This window comes from Emys orbicularis, chromosome 11 (assembly GCF_028017835.1).
Source record: "Emys orbicularis isolate rEmyOrb1 chromosome 11, rEmyOrb1.hap1, whole genome shotgun sequence".
Lineage (NCBI taxonomy): Eukaryota > Metazoa > Chordata > Testudines > Emydidae > Emys > Emys orbicularis.
In genome coordinates this window covers 25,940,256-25,962,624 of record NC_088693.1, presented here as the reverse complement: position 1 = coordinate 25,962,624, position 22,369 = coordinate 25,940,256, and the positions used below count along the sequence as shown (strand labels likewise).

Here is a 22,369-nt window from a genome sequence, read left to right as displayed (position 1 = left end):
ACACAAAGCCTGCTATATTCTCCTTTGAACTGCAAACACCCTTAGGAGGATTAGACAGAGCCCCATCTTACAGCATGGGTGCGACCTGTTCTTTCTCTTTTTGTGGGGTATATAAGGGGTTGCTGATACTTATGTTCAATAAGGAGAACAAAGGACTAATCTTGGTATTAGAGAGAGATTGAGCTGTCCCAGCTCACTGTTCCATAAGAAGGGAGCAGCCCAGTCCCTGTTCTGTCACTTCTCACTAAGGCTCAGATCCTGCAGTGAGCTCCACATTGGTAGCCCCATGCAGCTCCATTCAGTTAGGCTCTGTATGGGGGCAGGGATTTACCCAAATAGATCATCTCACACTGACATGCTTGTCATCTGTCCTACTGGCTTCAGTGGGACTATCAGGGCACATGCCCAATTGTTTGCAGAATCAATTGGCCTACGCCATCAGCAGGAAGGCAGAGCAGTGGTGGTTCTCTGCAGGCAAATCACCGCAGCCACCTTGATAAAGAAGTTCACTGGGGAGGCCTGCTGAGGCCACATGCTTGGATCAGCTTAGAGAGTCAGGGCAAAAGATTGTTCTGCAAGCTGGGGCATGGTTGGTAATAGGTCAGTCTCAATTTGTTTTAAACTTTCTTTTATTGTCGGTGGCTATTATGGGCATCTTTCTCCCCCTAGAAGAGCTTTATCTCGGCTGATGCTGATGCTTGCCAGCAGAGAGCCTTGGCTGCTCCAGGTGCAGCTAGTGCGGGCCAAGCTCTCGCTGCTGCAGGCCCTGCCCTAGCAAAGCACATAGTCCCACACTGACATCAATGGGATTGCACCTATGAGTGAAATTAAGCATATAGTAAAACCTTAGCATTACAAACACCAGAGTTACAAACTGTCATGGGCAGTGCATCGCATAGGCTGGGGCAGTCTCTGCCTCCCCACAGAGCCCAGCATGGCCCTGCCCACACTCCTGCCCCAAGCCCTCTCCTGCTTGCCCTTCCCCCTTGGCCCCAGCCCAGGCAGGCTGCTCCTCTTCAGGGAAGTGGGCTGGGGCTGGGGATAGGGCAGCCAGGACTTGAGGTGGCTGGGGCTGCCCAGCGCTGGGGAGCCCCCAGGTGTGTGTGTGGGGGCATACCCCCTGACACTGGGGAGGGGACTGGAGGCGCTGGGGCTGCCTGCCCTGTGCTTGCGGGGGATGGGAGTGCTGTGGGGGGCCTGCACCACCCATCCAGTCTAAACTCTGAGTCTGGGGGAGCTGTGCACTGCCTGCCCGCCCACCCTGAGCTCAGGGGAGGCCACGCATCACCCACCTGCTCAGCAGTCTGAGGTGGGGGGGGGGGACTCTAGCAGGGGAAGGGGTTGGATCCACGGGTGAGGGCAGGGCTGACCAGGGGCTAGCCTCCCCCAACCAGTGGTTCACCTGCTGCCCATGCAAACTGACCAGTTAACCACACACCTCATTTGGAACCAGAAGTACGCAATCAGGCAACAGCCAAGCCAAGAAAGCAAATACTGTACAGTATTGTGTTCAAGGTAAACTACTAAAAAAATAAAGGGAAAGTTTAAAAAAAAGATGACAAGGAAGGAAACTGTTTCTGTGCTTGTTTCATTTAAATTAAGGTGGTTAAAAGCAGCATTTTTCTTCTGCATAGTAAAGTTTCAAAGCTGTATTAAGTCAATGTTCAGTTGTAAACTTTTGAAAGAACCACCATAATGTTTTGTTCAGAATTACAAACATTTCAATTATGAACAACCTCCATTCCCAAGGTGTTAATAACGTTCAGGTTCCACTGTATGTGTAAGTAGTTCAGAATTGGGGGCTATGGAACCTAATCCTGCAATTTGTTCCATGGAGGGAGACCCCTGACCCATGTGGTTTAATGAGGCTGCCTGCAGGCATAGAGGGCTAGCCCTGAATAATATGTTGCAGAACTGATCTATGTTAGGTCAGCTTGTTTTTTACATTCATTTCTGCTCCCCCATGTCCCCTCTTCCCCCCCTTCCCTTGTCTTTGCATGTTATGGTGACTAAAATTAAAGTACAACACATTTATCCAAGCCCCGAAAAAAGCCCACAGTCCCTTTGGTGGCCATATGAAAATAAATACAAACAATGTTCCTTTCCATTCTCACAGAGAGGTGCTGCTAGCTGTTCCCGAAAGCATTTCATACGAGGGGGTGTGAGGCCAATTTGTTTCTCTTTAGTGTATTTCAGAGAGAGGTTTAGTTGAAACAGCCTGGACCCTGCAATTCAGGGCACTGTATCTTAGTAAGAACACTTTCTGTGGTCAAGCATCATGAGCTTGGGCTTCTGCATTAACTATTTAGCAGAAGACTGGATCATGTGCACATGTAAAGGGTAGGCCTGCGCTCATTCCATAGGCTCCATTCCCACATAGAGTATGGCTTTCACGCTAGGTGATAACCCTTTATTTTTATTTCTTTTCTGACATTATGGCCTTTTCTCAGAGCTCCTATAGTGTAGCTCCAAGAAGCACCTTGACCTCCTGGGAGTTACAATACAGCTAGACCATACTTAGCTTGACTGAGGGAGGAAGCAACAGCATCTTCCTTCCACTAGCATGCTTAGGCCACTCCATGGCTCAGGGCAGGAGTGAGAGAAGGAGGTGGCCCTTGACTTCATTCCTTCCGGTCCCCACTGGAGTAATACGTTTCTGCAGTGACATATGGAGAGAGACGTCTCTGGCCCTTGGGGTATGCCACACACCCCCACCCAGGCCCCTGCAAACTTCCTCACCAAAAACCCACATAAGTCTCAGTCTGTTTATACAGTGTCTTAATGCCATTTGCTGTATTATTGTGACAGACTGTATCCCGATGTTTACCTTGTTTCAAGACTATGATAAATTTTGTACAAAGTATGCCTTGTGAGGTATCATTAGAAAACTCATAATTTACTGAGTATTGCCCTGGTAAAATATGTGTGGCAACATTGAATGTAAGGTTATAAAATTCTACTGTATGAGCTTGCTGAAACATACGCCAAATTTAGAAAAGCAGGCACAAACCCGTTCCTCAGAGACAAAAGGCAAACTAGCACTTCAGCCACGTGTCAACAAAATCAAATGGACTATCACCGGGTTAAGTGGCTATTCTTTGGCAGAAAAAAGGGTTTGAGTGAGAAATTTATATCTTCGCAAAGAAAACAGCTGCAAGTTCCCATCCCACAGACTTTGTCACCTACATCCCAGCTGGAGCTGAGTCTCAAAGAAGAGAATTGCTATAAGAAATGGGGCAAACTCCCTAGATTACCTCCCCCTTCATTTCTACTCACAGCATCAACAACAGCTGAAGGACAAAGGAAGCCTCACTGCACTGGGGAGGGATCCTGGCGGAAAGGATCAGCCAGTAAGACTGCTAGAACATGTGGTGAGAGAGACCCTTTTGCTTTAAAAGTTCACTTAGCTTGTTAAGGTAGGTATTAGTTTGTGTTTTATCTTTTATTCCTCATTACTTGTAATCACTTAAAATCTATCTGTAATTAATAAACTTTGAAGTGTTTGGGAAACTTCATTTGGGATAACAAGATTTGTGCATATCATTTTCTATTCATGAAATAATGGACTTCATAGGAACTTGTGTTGTCCAGGGGTGGGCTGGGCAGTACAAGACACACATTTCTGGGGGAAAGCCTGGGACTGGGAGTTTGCTGGTGTTGCCCACCGTGTAATTCATGAGTGGCTGGACATAGCACTCAGCTGGGATGATTTACATGCTGGAGGCTGTGTGGGCAGACCAGGAGTGGTTGCTTTCACAGCAAAGCAGTGTAAAAGGCAGCACCAGGTTGGAGAATTGAAGGGCCACAGCTGTTCATCAGTCTGGATTGTACCCTATGTAAAGTCACAATTATATATCTGGCTCTGGTACATGCTTCCAGAGATTCATTTTGGGGCCAAGCATGGAGCATTTCAAGTACTTTATCTGAGAATCTAACAAGCACGTGAAAGGGGGGAGAAGAAGTGGAATATAAATTGGAATTCAGCTTTTCCTTGAAATATGCACCCCTTGTTCCCATTTCACCAGAGCATGCCTGACAATTCCCCGGTCTAGGAGCTTGTGTACACTGAGCAGATGAGTGGTGCTTTAAAACATGTTGGTAATTAATAGGTTATTTTAATAACACTGTGCACCGAGGGCAGAGACAGACATTTGGCCAAGATCAGTTGGATCATTTCAGGTATTTCTACATTCAATAAAATAATAAATCTGCGCCATTTTTATACTTGGTAATTTCATTTATTTACTTTTTATTTTTGCATTTAAACAGTTACTAACAAACCATAAAATAGATTTATGCTGAAACGGGTAATTGTTTGTGTTGGGCTATCTTCCCCAAGTGCCAATGATTTACTACAGTTTATCTCAACAAAGGTTAGTATTGTAGTGGCATTTATCTATCTATTGAGAATACTTCTACATAGTTAACTGGCACTGGAAAAAATATTATTTGCATGGATATTCATATGCAATACATGAATAGTGCAATATATGATTTCAGGTGTGTGGTTTCCACTTTATTGTTCTAATACTATTTTTCAACAGTTACTATCAAATGCAAATGTAATTAGAGGATAAAATACTAACAAATACATATTTCATGTGCCTAAGTTTACCAAAATTATACATTTCTGATAAATTTAGTGAAGTGTTTCTCATCTCACTGTAGTCAGCAGGAGTTTGGTGAATTAAGAAACACTTAATTTTTAAAAATCTCCCATATTTCACCTAGAAACCAGACAACATGCTAACATAAGCCCTGATTCTGTAAACCCTTAGGTTAGCTTTACTACCGTGAGTAGTACCATTGATTTCAATTGTAGTAAAGTTAAGTGTGTCTCTGAGTGTTTGCAGGATCAGAGCCATGATTAGCACAGAATCATGTTTAGTTATTCTTCCAAGGCCCAATCCTGTGAGGTGAGCCACACCCTCAACTTTCTCTTATTTCACTGGGACTGGAGGATGCTCAGCTTTTCTCAGGATGATGTTTGAAAGCAGAACAATGGCTAGTTTCAAAAGAGAAATATATAATAAACCCAATTATTGGGGGGGGAGTGAAGTCTGCTGGGTCAACAGTTTTTGTATTAGTTTAAATTATTAATTAACATGAATAAACATTCTCTTAAGACATCTTTATGGGCTAGATGTTGGACAAAACATGCATTTTGAAAATTCCTACCTATTTTGTATGCTTCCTTCAGAGTTAAGGCAGAAGCTCTGTCCCTAACTCACTCCATTGTTCCTGCCCACTATAGTTGATCACTAACAGAGCTCTCAAGAAATGGGAGAGCTGCCATACCTATGATCTGCAATAGTTGTGTGCAGTAGAGTGAGTTAATGACAATTTTATCCGTTACTCCTAATTTCCTGGATTATATCAATTTAAACTAGGGAGTAGTTATGTTAATGTAATGCCAGTCCTGGGATCAATACTGCTTTTAGTGATAAACCACTTACTCCCTAGCCTCCCTTCCAGATTCCTGCCTTTCCATGGAGGAGGGCTGCATGCTGCTCTTTCCGAAGTCTGAGAACATTGTTGGATGTGTTTATTATTTACAGAACACCATAAGCATATGTGGCATTTAACAAAGAAAAAAGACCTTGCCCTGAGGCACTTACAGTCTAACATTAGCATTACACACACAATGAACACAAGGTGCTCCATCCCCCAGGGCAGAGCACATCCAATCCCAGGTCCTCCAAGTTAACAAAAAACCAACCTGGGTCTTGAACTCGAAATTTACCATACTGGATCAAAACAGTGGCCCTTTTAATCCAGTATCTTGCCTCTGTCTATGGCAAGTGCTTTCAGAGTAACGTGTGAGTTAACACAGCAGTAAGTAGTTGTGAAATAACCTGCTCACAGGAAAAATTTCTGCCTAACCACATAAGGTGTTGCTGTGTTGTTTACTTTTTTGTTTCTGAAAGAAGGGTGATAGGTTAGAATTTATCTCTATATCCGAATCACAGGGCGTTTTGATTTGGCTAATACAAAATACTTTAGTTATGTTTAAAACTGTAATCCCATGGAAGGCATAGAGCTGTGCAAGAACCATAACTTGTTTGGCAGGACATCCCAATGATTTTTACACTTCTTTTTGCTCCAAATTGGAATACAACCAAAAAAATTTCCTGAAAAACAAAATTTGCACACAAAAAATAAAATAAAATAAAATAAAAGGTTCAAATAAAAGTTTGGGTCCACTGAAACATCCCACTTCAATAAAATTGAAATATTTAATTCAAATTTTGACTTTACTATATTATAGTATATAAAATAAAAAATGGAAAAAGTAGTTTCAAAACAAAAAAAAATCAAAAATTCTGTTCCAAAATGCTTCATGTCAATTTTTTAAAAGAACAAAATGTCATTGAAATCTGTAAAAAGTCAAAGTTTAGATTTCAACAAAATGGAATTTTCCAAAAGAAAAATGTTCAGTGAGAAAATTTTTGAGCAGTTCTACTAAGAAACAAGTTAAGAAAAGCTACTTTTGGCCGATTTAGAAAAAAAAAAACCATGCAAGCATGTGCTTAACTTCAAGTTTGAATAAACCCATAAGCAAAGCACTTAACTATATGCATAAGCCATATTGAATTCAATGGGATTAGCCATGTGTTTAAAATTAAGCATGGCCATATGAGTTTTGCTGAAGTGAGGTTTGGTTATGTTGCATCTGCAAATGTGATTGTGCTTATTAAACACAACTGAGTTAGTTTAATTTTACTACTACTCAATCATTTTAGGATAAAACCCATTTAAAAAGTACAAATTTAAGTAATTTCATAAGCACCCCTAATACAATTTTCTTTTAGAGAAGATCTAGAACAGTGGCTCTCAACATTTCCAGACTACTATACCTCTTTCAGGAGTCTGATATATAATTATAAAATAAATCAACTGGAATATAAATATTGTACTTACATTTCAGTGTATATTATATAGAGCAGTATAAACGTGATTGTATGAAATTATAGTGTGTGCTGACATTGCTAGTGCTTTTTATGTAGCCTGTTGTAAAACTAGGCAGATGTCTAGTTAAGTTGATGTAACCCCTGGAAGACATCTGCGTTATCCCAGGCTACATGTATCCCTGGTTGAGAACCACTGACCTAGGAGGTACGAAAGAAGGCTGCCTCCTTTAATTTTCTTTCTAAACTATTCCAAAAATTTTCAACGATTATGCAAAATCTCCTGAGTTTTACTGTGTGGCAAAGTAACACTCTTGTTGGTTTTAAAAAGCAAAGCAAAATCCTTTTGGAGTAATGTCTACAGAGTGAAATACCATTGCGGGTTTATGGTGCCATCTTCTGGTGTCATTTACAAAGCTGCCTCGCCTAGTCACATATTTGTCATGCAAGTGCGTGGGATGATGGGTATTTAAAGGCATTTTACACTGAAAGCAACTTTCAGTGAAAAAAATATGAATTCAGGAATATTCATTCTATTATGGATAATGATAGTGAGAATCAAGCACTAGTGTTTGTGACTTTTCAAGTATTTATCCACAGTGAAACTGTTATTGGGGAAAAAAGAGGGGGAGAGAGAGAGAGAGACACTGTAGTCCAGTGGCTAGGGAACTCACATGGAAGACCCTGAGTCCAGTCTCCCTGCTCTAACCACTCTCTTGTTACTTATCCTGCCTGGTTATATGGTTTTAACCATAGTTTGAGGATGCACATGCAACTTTTTAATTAACATCTTAAACCCAAATTAACCTTCATCCCATACAAAGCTAATATTTGCATGTATACCATCATTGGTTCATGTGAGAAATGTTGTGTCATTAAGTGCATTTACTGGGTGCATTATAAATACCTAGATAATTTGATGTGCTAAAGAAACAAAGCCCATCTCCTATTATTTTGTATGGTATCCCTGCTCGAGTGTCTTTGTCCTACATTTTAAAGACCAGTTGGGTCGTAACAGCTTGTCAACTATATTGCCAGATCTGCTGCATGTGTTTCCTTTCCCACTTAGACAAATTTGTTTTACTATTAATTGCTATCTAGGAAGAAGGAAAAGGAAGGAGCAGGCTTGCTTTTGCTCACGAGGGCTTCTGAAATAGGAAGAGATGTATTTTCCTTCATAACTTTGAGAGTGGAGCTAAGAATATCTCCAAACAGTCTTGGGCCTATGAATGGAAGAAGCAGGAGTCTACATTTTGAAGACATGCCTCCCCTCCAAGGCTGAACCCAGAGAGCTGGAGATATGGCTGCTCTGGATAAATAGAACCTGTAGTCTTCTGTAGTTATTGGAATGTTTCCTTGGTCAAAGATCCTCCTTATAGCACCTTCCACCATGGGGCTGAGCACGTCCTTCTGAATAATACTGGAATCTAGAAGGGGGTCAGATGGTTTTGAATGGGAGGCCACTGCTGAGCCCACTTTGGAGTAGGCAAGTCACAACTCTTGGAAGGCAGCATCTAGTTGGCAGATATTTCTAGCAAACTGAGAGCCATGTCAGGAATTCATCTTGGAGAATGAGATAGGAGACACCCTTGATGTTCTCTACTAACTCTAGCACAGATGGCAGGGGAAGGGACAACCAGAGTAGAAGGCTCAGAGTCAGAGTTCTCTTCTCCTTCCAAAGTGGTCTTCTCTCCTGCAAAGGAAGGAAGGAACAAACCAAAACAAAGAAAGGATTGAGGAAGAGGGCTCATTAAGTGGAAGGAATAGAGCACTGGTTAAATTGTTTTTTGGGTCGGCAGGAAGAGAAAACGCCTACACCAGGAGAAAGAAGTAAGGTCGCATAGCCTTGTCCAACTGAGATGGGGGAGGGGGCCAAAGAAAGACTGGAAATCTCTTAACTGTTTCAGCTTGGAATCAGTCGAGGGGAATCTCTTGTCTGGCTCCACTGATCCAGGGTCAATTCCTGGCCTTTCTGCACAGCAGGGCAGGGACATGCAGTGTGATCACCTTTCAACCCAGTAGTACTTCCACTGCCAGCCAGCTGTTGAGGGCACTCAGTGTAAACAGGCCCCACAACAGGTAGCTGAAGTGGGTTGGAGCAGGAGAAGAAGAGCCTCTTCCTGGTTTCTTCTGCTGCTGCTCCATAAAAAATTAGTGACCATCTGAAGCAAAGGAAAAAGGTCTCAGGGAAGCAGGAAAATCTGGGTAACAAAGTCTGGGAAGAGTTATGAGAAAGGTTTGGCACCCAGACTTCCTTGATTTGCATACCTTCTTTTCTAAGAAAAAAGAGGAACTTCCACTGTTTGCTCTGGCTTCCCTACCCTGGAATATCTAAGTCAAATACCCACTTAGCTAGTAAATTTCTAGTTTAGTTTATATTATTAAACAGTTGGGATCTTGAAATTTCTGTTCTAAAATCAGGAATATTGGGACAATTGTCCTCATGATCCATTATGAAACTGATTATACTGAGATTCTGATTTGTTAGGTTTTGTTCATGAATCAGCATTTGGTTTGTGGTAGCTATAATCTGTTTCTCACAATGGGATACTTATCCACTGTGAAACTAAAGATCAGGAGGAAAGTCATGACCAGTGTACTTCGTATTATGCATGAGAGAGAGGTTCACAATACATCTCAACCTTATGTGAACATCTGACAAAACAGGTCAGGATCCCGTGTTTGTTTTCACTGTTATCGTCTGTGTCGGTTTTGATCTGCTTTTATTTATTTTTAATTCTCAAGTATAAAGTGGAGGATGCAGAACAGAATCTTTGAAAAAAACCACAAAAGTAGTGAGAATGGGTGGAACATTGCCCTCAGTTGAACAGATGCAGCTCCAGTGAAACTGGCACGTAACTGAGGGTGGAATTTAGCCCATTATGTTTAGGTGGTATTCCTCAAACTCCCATACACTACATTTGACATTTTTTGCTGATATGCTCCTTTACCACCTCTCCCTCCTGTCAGAATGAACACATGACTGATTTAGTACAAGTCCTTATTTATAATCTAATTGCTTGCCCCACTATTAGACTCAATTATTTGACAAATCTCATAACGCAGTTTGTGGGGTCAATTTCTGATCATCTTGAACCCAATTTTCAAAAATGATTATTTGGTGCAATTTTAGGGAATGGAATTTTGTCATGGAGCACAGGTAGTAATTTGAAAGAAATTAACATTAAAATGTATCAAACTAATATATCAATCAGTCAGTCAGTCCTACAGTACTTAACATATATGGATGGATCTTTAGATTGTGTTCAAAACCCAAAGGAAAAACCTGAAGTTGAATTACATTTGAACTATTTTTTGTTGCCAGACCACATCTTCCTTAATAATTAGTAACCATTAAAGCACAGAGTTATGCTGAGGATATGTCTTTATGTTCACAATAGATGTCAGAGGTAAGACAGATATTGTATCATTAACACACACTAGATTGCCATCACAGAAATATAACCCAGTCGGTAATCCCTGCTCCATTTAGGCATAAAGAGAAATTAAGAATAGTTTCTGACTAGAGTTCTGATTTAACTTTTTTGTAGATGCATGCTGGAATTCAATATTATTCGTCATTTCTTTTCTTTTTCCAATACTATTTAAAAGACAATGAAAGGGATGAAAATTAACCAAGTCTTCCCCCCCCCCCATGATTCATCAACATGGTTTTAAACAATTAATATGCATACTACATATTGATTATGAATGGAGTAATCAATTTCATAATTCTTGGATAGTTTGTTGGCTGCATGTGCTCATATTGGAAAATATTGTAGTATTTAGACTTATATATTTAAAAAGTAATATGCCTAGCTGCTGTACAGTTATCTACATGGTCAATTAGTTGAATACTAATTAAACTGACATCCAGAGGACAGTAGAATTTTTCTGGTTACTTTACAATGGACAAAGTGGCTATTAACCCCATTAGTTCCACTGCATGCTTTTAAAAAATTACATTGTTCCTGCAAAATCTAGAAGCATGTCAAAATGACGTTATAACCTTGTCTATACGATGTCAACTACAGTAGTAGATATTTGGCCTCTGGGTCAAGTTAAACATCTGTGATACCATAGAAATGGTTCTCTCAAATGTCTGAACAAAGGCATAAGGATGAGGACTTTCAGTAAAATTGACAGCAGTTTCAGATGGGACTGGAAGATACTGAATTCTGTTTGGCATTTAATGCCACAGCAATTTATGAGCCGTCAGTGAACAGGCTTTTTTTGGTAGGCTTCTCTTTCACTGTTGGGTGCTAAACCAAAGATAAATGTATTTGTGGGTCCTCTAAGAAGTTTATGGTTGACCTCACAGCAAACTGAAATAAAATTTCATTTTTAACACAGCTCAGGCTATAGCCCTAATAAGCCCTAATAGACTGTATAGCAAGAGTGGCATCTGAGTCAGACAGTTAAAATAATTTAATTATTCACTGCAAACTGTTAACAAGAATAGTGTGATCAGTTCTATTTTACAGTAAAAATAAGTTACATTACTGCTAATCCTACATGGAACAAACTCCAAAGTGTATAGTATTGCTTATCAAATAGCCTTTGGAGAATATAAAGATGCCCTCTTCGCCACCCCACCAAACACATTTGGCCATAATGCATTCTAGGTAAAGCTCCAGTCAGAGTTTTTTCAAGTAACTAAAGACCAACTCTTCTCTAGAAAGCCACAAAGGGTGACTGCTAGGTAACCAACACATTCTCAGTCTAATTTACCATGAAAATGGTCTAAATTAGTCATTTAAAATAGTTTGAACTAAATATCTTAGTTGTAATCTGCTAAATACAATACTTTCAATCTTCAGCAGGATGGCTTTCATGTGCTCACAATGCCCTGACATTTTTATGAACAAAAGAAGGCCTCTTGGGCTATCTAGACTAGACATAGAGGTAGAAATGATAGAATTCTCTGTTAGCTATGTACAAAACAGAAGACAAATGGTTCTGCAATATGCTCTCTAATAATCTGACCAATAACTCAAGTGATAAATTTAGCATTTGTACTTCAGACCACATAAGCTGTCTAGCTATTTACAAAAGTAACTCTAGTTCTACACAAAATCCAAAATAATTGTCAAAGGGTATGTATATGTAAAGAACAATTTATCAATCATGCAGGGCACTATGGCAGATGACTGCTAAGGGTGCAAGGTGAATGCTAAGGGTGAATACCCTGTGCATTGCCTACCCAAATCCCACATTCATCCTTTACCCATTACCATATCCAGTGGTACAGGGTTTCCAGGGTCTGTGGAGGAAATGCTCCTTGAAACCCCCCCAAAACCTACCTCTCTCTTCTTATGGCCCTTATAACTTTTTTAAAAGAGAAAAATGGTACTAGTTATCAGTAACAACAGGGAATACTTCTAGATTGCCTACAGCATCTCAGGCTGCTGGGTAGCTCTGTTATAATAGCTGGAAAATACTTCAAAACAATATCTACTGAATTACCTGTAACAGAATAAAACAGCTAACGGGAGGGAAAAGTGTCTTTGAAGACAAACAATATATCTTTATGAAACAGCTAAAAAAAAAAGGCATAAATTGATATCATGGCACACAGGAAGAATGACACGTAGACCTTGTTGAAGGAGAAAGCACTATTACCTTGTGTGTGTGTGTTTCTGTGCAAACCTGCAATATGAACTGAAGAACTAATTAAAACCAACCCTGAAAGCAAGGCAGAAGTCTAAGTTCTCATTTTACCTGCTGCTCTACATGCTGGCACTTCAATACACTTCAGCTTCAGAGAGAGAGTTATAAAACATCCATGAACTTAGAATAAACTAGATTTAATTGCAGGGCTTAACTGTGGATGTCACCCAATCACTCACCTGATGTAGTAGTACATTTCCAGTAAAATGGTTCTACACAAGTAGGTATGAAGCAACTCTTGCAACACATTAGATGGGAATTATTTCTGGGATTTCTAGTATACTCAAGTCTATGTAACGTATGTACAGCAGAACCCCAGAGTTACAAACACCTCGGGAATGGAGGTTGTTCGTAACTCTGCCATGTTTGTAACTCTGAACAAAATGTTATGGTTGTTCTTTCAAAAATTTATAACTGAACATTGACTTAATATAACTGAAACTTTACTACGCAGAAGAAAAATGCGGCTTTTAACCATCTTAATTTAAATGAAACAAGCACAGAAACTGTTTCCTTATCTTGTCAAATCTTTTTCTTAACAAAAAAAAAAAGTTTAAGTAATTTATGTTTAACACAGTACTGCTCAGTATTTGCTTTATTGGTTTCTGCTGCCTGATTGCGTATTTCTGGTTCCAAATGAGGTATGTGGTTGACTGGTCAGTTTGTAATTCTGAGGCTCTACTGTATATGGTTCCCATTACTCCAGCATTGGAGCACTTCACAATTTTTAATTTAATTCTCCTACTATTACCACCCCTGTGAGATAGTGAAGTGCTATTATCCCCATTTTACAGATGGGGAACTGAGACACAGAAAGAATAAGTGACTTGCACAAGGTCACACAAGAAGTTCTGTGGTGGAAACCCAACAGATTGAACCTGGGTCTCTTGAGTTCCACCACTGGACTAGTGTTTCTCTCCTGTTGTACTACAAATACATTAAAGTCAGGAAACAATCTCTTTCTCATAAAAGTGGCAGTTTTAGTGAATATACTTGGATTAAAAACATCTCCGAAGACTACCAGTACCACCTTAACATTCAAATTGTTTTCACATTGTGAAATAAACACATATGCAACATGTCCATGTTTTGATATGTATTTTTATTTCCCTGCAGTTTTCACTTATCAAGAACAAGTAACAGGGAAAGTTGTCTGAACTAGTGCATAAACAAACATTCTGAAACACCACTACACGTATCTAATTTACAAGAACCATATAAAAAAAGTCACTAAAACACTACACTACGAAGGTGTCCAACGCTTACAGTCAGACTTTTTCCAACCCGTTACTTGCCTTGTAGCCACAGGAAAACTCTCCAAAATTGAAAAGACAATCTTGCCACAACCCTCCCCCCTCCCACCACCTGGGATGGCTCGATATCTAGACATCCAATAATTATTGCAATGATATATAATGCAATACATACCTGGTAAAATATCCTTTACGTGGTGTGTTACAGTTTTAAAGCCGGTTAAAATATGCAGTCTTCAGATAAAATGTAATCAGTTGAAAATTTTTCATATCTGCACAGTTTAATGTGTGCTAGATGCATAATTTTTCCTAGTCAGTTTTTTCTGTGTAATTATCTTTTATAAACTGGTATTATAAATAGAAATATACATTCAAAATATATGGAAAAGTGAGTTACTACATTAAATTTGCATGTATCGATCCATCCCTTTCCCCTGCACAGTAATAGAAAATACTATTTTGCCTTGAACTTCATATTTGACAGTGAAATGCCACTAAAGTATTTACCAAAAAGTCCATCTAGTCAAATTGTGAAACAAAATGAACCAAGTGAAAACTTTACATTTCCTTTAGAAAAAAATTACAAGAATTTCATTTCCTAGCTATGAATCTTTTAACTTTTTTTTAGACACAAAGTTGGATTTATTTGTACAAGATACAAAATGTAAACATGGCAAAATAAATAGTTAAAACAAGTGATGCAGGATCTCATTTCATGCTCATGATCCCATTAAAGAATTATTTTTTAAATCCATTCAGTTGCAAATTCAAGTGCAAAAGCATGATGATGAATATCTACTATTCAAGTAACAGAAATAATATTGATGATACAAATAAACTATTTTACAAGGTAGTGATTTTCCCAATTTTACAAAATGTACATTATATATCGACTTAATATACGATATAATGATAGTCCATTTAGGTCCGTTTCAGTTCCCTGTGATCCACAGAGTGTTGTATTTTGCATTCAGTTGGAATATAAATGACTACACCACCAGCACAGGTTAAGCCACTGGTTTGAGGTTATGTCACTTCCATTGCTACTGTTGTCTCTGCTATGCCATTTAAACCAAGTCGTTCTGGTTCGTGGTTCTCTCTGTAATAAAATGGAATATGGAATAGTTAAAAGTAGGACATTAATATTTCTGTATAAGATTTCACAGTATTTTTGTTGATATAAGTGTTTCTGCACAGATCTCTTATTCGGGGTATGGAAAGACCATTAAACACATCAAACAAACAGGTAGGAACAGGGAAAGTTCTGCTTGAACTTGACCAGACTTCTGCTTGAAAACCAAATATTGTCTTTAGTCCACCAATACCATGATCCTATTCATGCGCTGCCGCATTAATAAAGTACTAACAGCTAACTTTGCTGAAGTTGAAAACCTATTGATGATTTCCTATAAGACAGTACTAAAGCAGTGATGGGCAACCTGCGGCCCACGAGCTGCATGCAGCCCATCAGGGTAAGCTGACTGCGGGCTGTAAGACATTTTGTGGATGTTGACCGTCTGCAGGCATGGCCCCCTGCAGCTCCTAGTGGCCGCTGTTCGCCGTTCCTTGCCAACGGGAGCTGCGAGAAGCACAACTGTTCCATGCATACTGGTGCACAAATTACTGTTCTAACATAGCCCATCTTTTTATCAGTTTAGTTAAATACTTTTCAGCACTAGCATAAAGAATTTTAAATTTTGTATCAGTCTTTATAAGAACATAAGAAAGGCCGTACCGGGTCAGACCAAAGGTCCATCTAGCCCAGTATCCTGTCTACCGACAGTGGCCAATGCCAGGTGCCCCAGAGGGAGTGAACCTAACAGGCAATGATCAAGTGATCTCTCTCCTGCCATCCATCTCCACCCTCTGACAGACAGAGGCTAGGGGACACCATTCCTTACCCGTCCTGGCTAATAGCCATTAATGGACTTAACCTCCATGAATTTATCCAGTTCTCTTTTAAACTCTGTTATAGTCCTAGCCTTCTCAACCTCCTCAGGTAAGGAGTTCCACAAGTTGACTGTGTGCTGCGTGAAGAAGAACTTCCTTTTATTTGTTTTAAACCTGCTGCCTATTAATTTCATTTGATGACCCCTAGTTCTTGTATTATGGGAATAAGTAAATAACTTTTCCTTATCCACTTTTTCCACATCACTCATGATTTTATATACCTCTATCATATCCCCCCTTAGTCTCTTTTCCAAGCTGAAGAGTCCTAGCCTCTTTAATCTCTCCTCATATGGGACCCGTTCCAAACCCTTAATCATATTAGTTGCCCTTTTCTGAACCTTTTCTAGTGCCAGTATATCTTTTTTGAGATGAGGAGACCACATCTGTACGCAGTATTCGAGATGAGGGCGTACCATCGATTTATATAAGGGCAATAATATATTCTCAGTCTTATTCTCTATCCCCTTTTTAATGATTCCTAACATCCTGTTTGCTTTTTTGACCGCCTCTGCACAGTGCGTGGACATTTTCAGAGAACTATCCACGATGACTCCAAGATCTTTTTCCTGACTTGTTGTAGCTAAATTAGCCCCCATCATATTGTATGTATAGTTGGGGTTATTTTTTCCAATGTGCATTACTTTACATTTATCCACATTAAATTTCATTTGCCATTTTGTTGCCCAATCACTTAGTTTTGTGAGATCTTTTTGAAGTTCTTCACAGTCTGCTTTGGACTTAACTATCTTTAGCAGTTTAGTATCATCTGCAAACTTTGCCACCTCACTGTTTACCCCTTTCTCCAGATCATTTATGAATAAGTTGAATAGGATCGGTCCGAGGACTGACCCTTGGGGAACACCACTAGTTACCCCTCTCCATTCTGAGAATTTACCATTAATTCCTACCCTTTGTTCCCTGTCTTTTAACCAGTTCTCAATCCATGAAAGGACCTTCCCTTTTATCCCATGGCAGCTTAATTTACATAAGAGCCTTTGGTGAGGGACCTTGTCAAAGGCTTTCTGGAAATCTAAGTACACTATGTCCACTGGATCCCTCTTGTCCACATGTTTGTTGACCCCTTCAAAGAATTCTAATAGATTAGTAAGACACGATTTCCCTTTACAGAAACCATGTTGACTATTGCTCAACAGTTTATGTTTTTCTATGTGTCGGACAATTTTATTCTTAACTATTGTTTCGACTAATTTGCCCGGTACAGACGTTAGACTTACCGGTCTGTAATTGCCGGGATCACCTCTAGAGCCCTTTTTAAATATTGGCGTTACATTAGCTAACTTCCAGTCATTGGGTACAGAAGCCGATTTAAAGCACAGGTTACAAACCTTAGTTAACAGTTCCGCAACTTCACATTTGAGTTCCTTCAGAACTCTTGGGTGAATGCCATCTGGTCCCGGTGACTTGTTAATGTTAAGTTTATCAATTAATTCCAAAACCTCCTCTCGTGACACTTCAATCCGTGACAGTTCCTCAGATTTGTCACCTACAAAAGCCAGCTCAGGTTTGGGAATCTCCCTAACATCCTCAGCCGTGAAGACTGAAGCAAAGAATCCATTTAGTTTCTCCGCAATGACTTTATCGTCTTTAAGCGCTCCTTTTGTATCTCAATCATCATCTTATATACTGCTCTTTGGGATTTTGCACCTGTTAGAACCATAAGGCTTCTCTAGAGTAGGAATAAAGGTGCTTTTTAAGAGTTAGCTAACATAACTTGAAACAGCTGAGCACCCTAAACTTTCAAAGGGGTGTTTCTAGGATGTTGGGGTTTTGTTGTTGTTGTTGTTTTTGGTTAAAATACCTTTTCTCTAGTCTAGACATACTTTGACCTATATCCAGTTTTATTTATTAAAAAACAAAAACAAGTAAGGAAGTAAAGGTGTGCAGGTGGGGATCCCTTTGTAGGACCAAAGTCATAGATTTTGAGATCTTTGAAAAAGGGACTATGTCTTACTTAACACTCTACTGAGCCAGGTACATTTATGGAACTATTCATATAATAATACCGGAATTTAAGAAATTCTGCCCCAATATACTTTATACACACCTTGCTATACTGCTGATGGCACTGCTGGGAGTAACCTTTGGCACCCTGTCCATACTGGCAGCAACTGTGGCAAGTTTTAAGGCTGTTGGCGATGGTGCTGAAGTCCTTGCATTGATATGTACATTGACTGGAGAAACAACACTGACATTGTTTAGATGCACTGCATTAGTCAGGCAAGAATTGTTCATGGGAAGTGTTTGAGGGCTGCTTGTGCACAAAGCTGGAATTAAGTGGTTTGTGGTGCTGTGGCCAACTGTCCTTACAAGTTGTACAGCTGAAATCCCTGGGCTGGATGATAAAGCCATGTTGGTGGAGTACAGAGTTTTAGAGGTTCCTGTTAGAAACAAAACATTTCAGTAAAAATTACACAATAAAAACACATGTAATTGTTTAGTTGCAAAACAGAAGTTTAAACATAAGCTTAAGTATAAGGCTGTAATTATCAATAGCAATAATTATCCCATAATCCCACTGCCTAAGTTACAGCTTGGGAACAAAATTACTAAAGTTTATTTGCAGTCACAACTTTTACAGTCTTTTCTGTTCAATGAAGAGGAAAAAAAGTTTGCCTCCAAGTCCCAGTTAGTGTAGGCTCCTCAGAGCATTGCCCTTTCTCTTGTATAACGTGCTAAGGAATGACCTGATTTACCACAACTGGGCTGAGCCACATTTCTCTCCTGGATCAGTTCCAGCATATTGATTTACTATATATTAACTCTCTTCCTCCCCACCAGTGCACAGGTTCTATAAACCCCATTACACCATTAGCTGTTAAACAAAAAACACCATAAAACCCCTCTGATTTATTATCTAAGACAAATCCTAATGTACTTTTGTCTCCACCAGTAAAGCAATAATCCAACCTGTCTGATTTTGTCATGATTGGTTTCTGATAAGTGGAGTTTCACAGAAAAATTGCCAATTTCAGATACATTAGGGCTTTGCAGCTAGGTTCTCTGGAAAAACTGCTCTAGTCTGTGCCAGTATGTACATTTAGGACTTATTCAGAAAATAATTTAAGCACATACTTAACTTTGGGTACATACTTACATCAGTGATGTCAATGGGATAAAGATAAGCATATATGTTCTATCCTGATTTGGGGCTACAGTACTAATTAAAGAATGAAATTTCATAAGACCGTAGAACCAATTATGGATTTGAAAGTTTTAAACACCAACTCCCTCCCCATAAAATCATCCAGAAGATCACGAGACACTGAATAATGGCTGTGACAAAGTTCCTCCTCTATCTTGGTGGGTCCTGCGCTTATTGGCGGATTTGTTCGCCTCAGAGATTCACCATGTGGGTCAGGGAACAGCCCAGAGACCATCCCCTCTGTTAGAACCCACAGTCTAGGTCAATTCCTCCTGTGTCTGATCAGGAGTTGGGAGGTTTGGGGGGGAACCACCCTCTACTCCGGGTTCCAGCCCAGGCCCTGTGGACTGCAGCTGTCTAGAGTGTCTCCTGGAACAGCTGCGCGACAGCTACAACTCCCTGGGCTACTTCCCCATGGCCTCCTCCCAACACCTTCTTTATCCTCACCACAGGACCTTTCTCCTGGTGTCTGATAATACTTGTACTCTTCAATCCTCCAGCAATATGCCTTCCCATTCCCAGCTACTCATATGCACACTGAAGTGAGGTCCTTTTTAAACTCAGGTGCCCTGATTAACCAGCCTGTCCTAATTGATTCTAGCAGTTTCTTCTTAATTGGCTCCAGGTGTCCTAATTAGCCTGCCTGCCTTAATTGGTTCCAGCAAGTTCCTTCTTGTTCTGGAACTGCCCATGTTACCTTACCCAAGGAAAAGGGATCTACTTAATCTGGGACTAATATATCTGCCTTCGAACACTCTCCTGTAGCCATCTGGCCTGACCCTGTCACATGGCATTTTAAAAAAATTGTGTGAATAGAGTGATAGACTGCACCAATCATAACCAATCCATACTTTACAAAGAGTTTTTATTACTTTGAAAAGAAAATGGAAAAGTTACTGAATTAGTGTTCATGATTTAAAGATAGGAAATTTTTGTTCTGAAGACGCTGTTAGATCTTCAACATTATCCAAATATAGTTTGTAGTTTACTAACATATCAACATTAGATAAGGCCAGGCCATTGTACAAAACTGTATAATTAAAAGAGTAATAATTAAAATCAGCACTGTTATTTATTCAACTCAAATATATTTTAGAAACTAGAAGTCCTTTGTTCAAAGATTCTGAACTCTCCATTAGACAGCTAACATTAAGAAATCATCACCTGAAGGCTGGACAACACCATTTATATTGTTGTGGCTGGTGTTCTGTTCCTTTGTTACCTCACTGCGACTGGGAGCAGGTGCACTGACCACTGCAGATGCAGCAAAGTGGGCGCTGGCTGAGTCAAGTGTTTTGGACATACAGTCAGAGGTGCTTGAGCCCTATGGAATTAACCAAATAGTGTTTATAATTCTGCCAGTACTAGCTGACAAAACACATTAAGACAATAACAACAGTACATACCTACTAGTGAATTAAGGGGAAGCATCTTTTGAACCAACATTATAACATGAAATATTTAAAGGTCATGAATCTAGTTTTATGAATCCCTCCCAACAACGGTCGATCTAGACAATTATAAAGAAAGTGGACAGGCTGCATAGGGGAGCTTCTTCAATCTTCAACTGTAAAAGGTCTCATTAAACTGATACACATAAAATTCATAGCGTGTTTGACAAGTCTTTTGTATCACAGACTTTGGGAGGCTTTTTGAAATCCTGAAGGTATTTTATTTATTTATTTTACGCATATACATGTGTGTCTAGGCAAGGTCCAAAACGTTATTCTGTCAGGGATTAATTTGCCTCATAGGGATCTTGCCTACTGAGCTCTGGAAGAATGTTTCTTCTACTAATCCAGCCACCTTGGAGACATGATAAGTACTAATATTCATTTTTTCAGCACTTGCCATCTACCCTTTGATACAGTACCCTATTGGTTGTATATGGCAGGGGTTCTCAACCTTTTTCTTTCTGAGGCCTCCCCCCCCAAACACACACCATGCTATAAAAACTCCACAGCCCACCTCTGCCACAACCGTTTTTCTGCATATAAAAGCCAGGACTGGCATTACAGGGTAGCAAGCAGGGTAACTGCCCAGAGCCCCGTGCCACAGGGGGCCCCACAAAGCTAAGTGGCTTAGGCTTCGGCTTCAGCCCCAGGTGGCAGGCTTCGGAGTCCTGGGCTTCACCTTTCTGCCCTGGGCCCCACCAAGTCTAATGCTGGCCCTGCTTGGCGAACCCCCTAAAACCGTCTCATAGCCCCTATGGGGCCCCAGGTCCCTAGTTGAGAACCACTGGTATATGGCTGCATATTTAATACACTAACTTTTCAATATCTAAACCATCAAATATCATTTTCTCCTCCTAATTAGAATCACCATTCCATATTTTATGGAAATAGACCAAAAAAACTTTGCAACCAATAATATATACAGGAAGATTATGATGAATAAATACAAAAAATGGTTGGGGGGTAGAAAGGAACACTGGTGTTCATGTACACCCTGCTCACAATAATATAGGGAAAAGGTTTTTCTAGTAATGTTTAATAAGATTTTTATAAATAAATAAATTAATGGAGATATCCTATCTCCTAGAACTGGAAGGGACCTTGAAAGGTCATCAAGTCCAGCGTCCAGCCCCCTGCCTTTACTAGCAAGACCAAGTACTGATTTTTGCCCTAGATCCCTAAGTGGCCCCCTCAAGGATTGAACTCACAACCCTGGGTTTAGCAGGCCTATATTTTTCTTATTATTTAGCAAAATACTGGCTATGTAAACCTGACAGTAAGTGCATCCTTTGCCCACAGTGGATATTACACTGGAAAAATTAAATTCTCGCAAAAAAATTCAGAACATAACACATTTAAAAGCTGTTTTTAACTCAACAATTACCAAAGGACTAAGTTGTTCCACTCTTACTCACACTACCCTACTCCAAAATAAGTCACACTGATTTCAACTAGACTACTCACACAGTAAGGTACGACTCAATGACAGTACAGGTGGCAAATTCTAACCCTAAACAAAGTGTATTTAATTTCTAAGAAATTTAAATACGAAAAAGAGAACAGATAATTGTGCAGGCAGTAAGACATCAAACATTTTCATATTCTATTACAGGAATACTTGTTAAGCAAATTTGCTTTAAAATCCAGTTTTGTTGTGTTTGGGGTTTTTTTGCTTTCCAAAAAAAAAAAAAAAAAAAAAGACAACAGCCAAGACCAACAGAAATGCTTTTTAGAGACAGTATAACAATATTTTTCTCCAATAAAAAAATCCCCAGCAATGTTTGCAATCCAAATAGTGCAGCATTGTGCATGAAACCCTGAGTGAAATTGGCAAACTGAAAGTGAAACTGGTTATTCTGTTGCCTAAGTGTTAAAAGTAAAACAAACATAAAAATAGTGAAACTATATTTTTAAAACAAACCATTTGCAACGTAAGTAAGAACATTCATACTTTCAAAATACGCACTCATT

The 22,369-nt window shown here is 39.6% G+C and overlaps 1 protein-coding gene across 1 annotated transcript in view; it reads right to left on the bottom strand.

The window, feature by feature from the left end:
• Positions 1 to 13,669: 13,669 nt before the first annotated feature.
• EPC2 (enhancer of polycomb homolog 2) overlaps positions 13,670 to 22,369 on the bottom strand; it is an 87,064-nt gene continuing 78,364 nt past the window's right edge. The window contains exons 12-14 of the mRNA XM_065413208.1: positions 20,109 to 20,268; positions 17,847 to 18,180; positions 13,670 to 14,930 (exon numbers count right to left, since the gene is read on the bottom strand). Coding sequence (XP_065269280.1) covers positions 14,858 to 14,930; positions 17,847 to 18,180; positions 20,109 to 20,268 — 567 coding nt within the window. The 3' untranslated portion in view covers positions 13,670 to 14,857. The remainder of the gene's footprint in view (positions 14,931 to 17,846; positions 18,181 to 20,108; positions 20,269 to 22,369) is intronic.